The sequence below is a fragment of the Diaphorina citri genome, unplaced genomic scaffold, assembly GCF_000475195.1.
Source record: "Diaphorina citri unplaced genomic scaffold, Diaci psyllid genome assembly version 1.1 scaffold25794, whole genome shotgun sequence".
Classification (NCBI taxonomy): Eukaryota; Metazoa; Arthropoda; class Insecta; order Hemiptera; family Psyllidae; genus Diaphorina; species Diaphorina citri.
The window spans coordinates 16786-21111 of NW_007403135.1; the positions used below are offsets into that span (position 1 = coordinate 16786).

Sequence of the window (4326 nt, forward strand, 5' to 3'; positions counted from 1 at the left end):
GTCTTTAAAGGGTGTTATCTGAAGTAACCAATGTTTAGGGGTTGTTCTTTAACTTTGGGCAAATAGGACACTTTACGGTAGCATAAAGTAGTCTTTAGTAGTTTGGAAGGTTTGATGTAGTTCTCATAACAACGTAGAGACAACGGTTTTACCTAACCTGGTATATCCAATATTGGTTTCATATACTTTAGACCACGTAAGATACATACAGTTATTGTTTAGTCTGGGTTTCCTATAGGCCTTCGCACCCGTGTAGTTCTATAAAGTCGATTCTGGTTTTGTTTGACTCCTTGATAGCCTATGGCCTATATGGGACGCAGAGGTGTTTGTAGTAGTGATCGATCAGTTCCAGGTGAATGTCATGTGTAATAGTAGATCAATACCATAGAATAAAGTTGTGATTAGGTGTTATATCAAGAGTAAGTGAACTACGTTTATATGTAGGATAGTGTTGATGTTTAGGGAATTAGGATTAATGTGGTTTTCCGTTTCCTTCTTTTGTTTTATTGAACCTTTGAGGACCCATTTGTTCAATAATCCTTAAGCTTTTAGTTTTAAGCTGTTGGATATAATAATATCCAGTCAATCTTCCTTTTCTAATAAAATTACACTTTCCTTGTATATCCTATATCAAAATATTCCTATATCATATGATACATGGATAACGTAAGAATAAATTGGGAAGTAACGAATCAAAAAAAAATTTAATTGGGAAATTTACCGGTTACAGGTATAATTTGGCATAACGTGACAACAATTAAAAATTAATAAAGTTTAGAAAAGGTTTATTCTACTGGCCGGTAAACAATACTAACCATGTTTAGTTAGTGAATAAACTTTTTTCTTCACTTTTATTTTGATTTACAACTTATTTTGACTATTGTTAAGACTCTTTTACAAATTTTAAACTGGTTGATGAAGGATCGCAGATTTGTGCTTGGAATTTTTTCCAATATCGGATGAATTTGAATGGGGATAATGTTGTTCCAAGGGAGCTTTTAGATTCTGATTGAATAATACTTCAGCAGGACTGTGGTTAGTTGCTGAATTCCGGGATGATCTGATAGAGAATAAGATGTTGGGCAGGTTCTCATCCCATTGATTGTGATCTTTGTCAAGGAGATGAAGTCTAAGTTTATTTTTTATGTTCTGATTTTTTCGCTCCACAGGATTTTGTCTGGGTGTATATGCAGCAGTGGTGTAATGTTTGATTCCATGATTTTCACAGAATTCTTCAAATTTGCTCGAAACAAATTGTGAACCTTGATCGCTGATCACCTTCTTTGGATAACCAAATCTCGAAAATATGTCAGTTTCCAGGAATTTGATTATGGCTTCTGAATCCACATGTCTCACAGCTTTTGCTTCCACCCATTTGGAGCATGGATCAGTGGCTGTTATCAAATACCGATTTTTATGTTTTCGACTAGCGGTGTAAGGTCCCATTATATCAATAGACCAAACTTCTAGTTTTTCCAATTCTGTTCTAGGTCTCAAAGGTGCAGCTTTTGTTCTCCCTGCTACTTTTACTCGAGCACAATCTTCACACTGACGTATGTGATTAGAGATGTCAGCAAGACAATTTGGCCAATTGAAGTATTGATTTATCAATGTATAAGTAGCTTGAATTCCAGGATGGCAGTATATTGGATTGTCATGATAATATCTCAAGATTTTCTCCTTCATCTTTTCTGGTACAACCAGTTTCCAATCTTCACTGCTTTTGGGTCGATAATAAAGGTGAGTATTAATAACTTGATATTTTTGTAACATCTTAACTTCTTTGTCCACTAGTTTATCAGTAGGTTTGTGTAGGATAGACTCATATTCAGCTCCTATTTCTGCCACTTTGTCATCTTCTAACTGCGCTTCTTTGACTTCATCTTCCAGGTCAAGTTTGTTTTCAACTTGCAATAACTGAAGTTGAATCACGCTAGCTACATCTTCATTATCAGCTAGAGGTGGTGCAAATTCTACATTCATCTCTTTGTCCGAGATATTTTCAATAGGGTTTACATTCGGGTTTGAATTTCCCTTCACTAGAGCAATGGTTTCTCGATTTTCAGTTCCCAATCGAAGACAATCTGACATCAAGTCAATAACAACACCATTGTCTTTCAACCAATCATATCCTAAGATCATTGGTAGATTGAGGTGCTGCATTACAAAGAAATCATGTTCGAATCCAGTATTTCCAATCTCAAAGTTTGCCTTGATTTTTCCAAGTGGGTGAGCTGAAGTTTTGTCTGCTAGTACAACTCCATCTTTGGTTTCAAGTAGATTCACACCAGTGGGCAATAGGGCTTCATCAATAAAACATGCATTGGCCAAGGTGTCTACATATCCAGGTACATGCCGGTCATTGAACTTCAATGAGACGTAGGGAAACGTCCTACTTTTCTCACCTTCCAACTTGATGTGGTTATTTTGATTTTTGCAGTTAGAACTTGCTTGAGGTTCATTTTGTTGTTTCTCTTGAGAAGAAGGTTCGGTTTTCTCAAGTGCTTTGGCATTTTCCACAGGTGGGTATCGAGGTTGATAACGGGGAAATTTTGAATGGTTGTTTTGCCGGTATGCATTTGATGTATCCGGGTTCCTGGGTTGGTATTGGTTTGACATCTGTGGAGTGAAATTTTTGATAGGCTTTGGTGCTTCTTTTTGTCCATCTGTACTCCATGCTTGATCAAATATTCGTAATATCTTTAATAAGTCTTCCACAGTTTTGGGACTTTCCATCAAGTGGATTTTCACTCTCGGGTGAAGTAAGTGTAGTACATCTGCAATTCTTTCCGCCTCTGTGGCTCTTGGGAAGATTCGCACATGGAGTTTCAATTTGTTGTTTACAAATTCTTCAGCGTTTGTATTCAATTGGTGGGTAATTCCGTAGAAATTTGCCTTCAATGATGTGCATATCTGTTCCGAATTGTAATGCGCCAAGAACTTTTCTTCGAAGTCTTCCAAGTGTTCAAAGCGGTCACTGTTTCTATCAAACCAAGTTTTAGCCGAGTTTGACAATTGGTTCCTGACTGTGATCTTCCAAGTTGATTTGGGTACGTTGTATGTTTCATAGATTCTCTTCAACTCATCTATGAATTTTACCGGGTTCTCGGTTTCTCCTCCGTTGAAATGTGGTAGAAGTTTTTCCAATGTTGGCAGAGCAAATGTGGGTTGCACAACTGGTGTATGCTGAGGTACCAGTGAAGTTTGAGTAGTTTGTGACATCTGAGTAACCAATTGAATCAATTGTTGAATTTGTACTTGTTGACTTTGGATTTGAGACTGTTGGTTACTTAATTGTGTTCGTAAAATTTCTTGGTAGTCTGAGTTAGAAGCAGGTAAGATTCCTCTCAAGTCAGAAGTGTGTGGTTCTTCATTGGTTCCAGTAAGGTTTTGCTCACTGTCCGAATGTATAGTTAGACCTTGCTCTTGTAGCATTCTGGTATAGGTCTTTTCAAAATACACGTTTGCTTCATCCAATGTTGGAATAGTTTCCTTTCTTCCAGATTCGTTTGATTGAGCTTCTAATGTATCTATATTCTTCTCCACAGAATCCTGTTCTGTGTTGTTTTCTACAGCTGTAGATGGTGTTCCATTGTTTTCTGCAGTTGCAATTGGTTGGATATCATCATCAGCACTCATGGTAATAATGTTCACAATATATTTAAAATCACTTTTTTTAAAAAGTTCAATTTATATAAGAAAAATACAATACACTGTTTAAATGTAATCAATAATGAGAATACGGGGAAAGGTTCCAAGAAAAAATTCAATTTATATAAGAAAAATACAATACACTGTTTAAATGTAATCAATAATGAGAATACGGGGAAAGGTTCCAAGTTGTCCTGAAAAAGAATTGTGTGCGAATGTGTGTTGATAATTGTTATGGGAAAAATAGGGAAATGGGGAAAATAGAAAAAGGTTTTTTTCTAATTACTCAACTGACTAATAGTTATAGTTAGTCAGTTTTATTTATTTTTTCTAACTCTTTCACTCTTACTGTTAATAAGATGTGGTGAAATATTTTCAATTTTAAAAGGTATTTTTTTATGAAAATACTACTACCTGCTATTACCTCTTTCGTTTTAAAAAGATGATACACTTTTTTTAACAAGAAATTTTTTGCAAAGTGGGTATTTTTTTTTTGAAAATACTACTACCTGCTATTACCTCTTTCGTTTTTAAAAAGATGATACACTTTTTTTTTAACAAGAAATTTTTTGCAAAGTTATGACATTTTGTTCAAATTTTGATGTAGGTGCTTCCTAAATAAATCTAGAAATGGGGATTTCATTTTGAGAAAGACCTAGTCATCTACTTCTAAAA

The 4326-nt window shown here is 35.3% G+C and overlaps 1 protein-coding gene across 1 annotated transcript; it reads right to left on the minus strand.

The window, feature by feature from the left end:
* Positions 1–903: 903 nt before the first annotated feature.
* On the minus strand, positions 904–4105 carry LOC113473346. Its single transcript, XM_026833019.1, has 2 exons — positions 3805–4105; positions 904–3723 (listed from the first exon to the last, which is right to left on the minus strand). Exon 2 carries the CDS (start codon positions 3637–3639, stop codon positions 904–906), a length of 2736 nt encoding a protein of 911 aa, XP_026688820.1. The 5' UTR covers positions 3640–3723; positions 3805–4105.
* Positions 4106–4326: the final 221 nt, after the last annotated feature.

Coding starts and splice junctions, on each gene's coding strand:
- LOC113473346 (XM_026833019.1), bottom strand. CDS start 3,639: ATGAGTGCTGATGATGATATCCAACCAATTGCAACTGCAGAAAACAAT.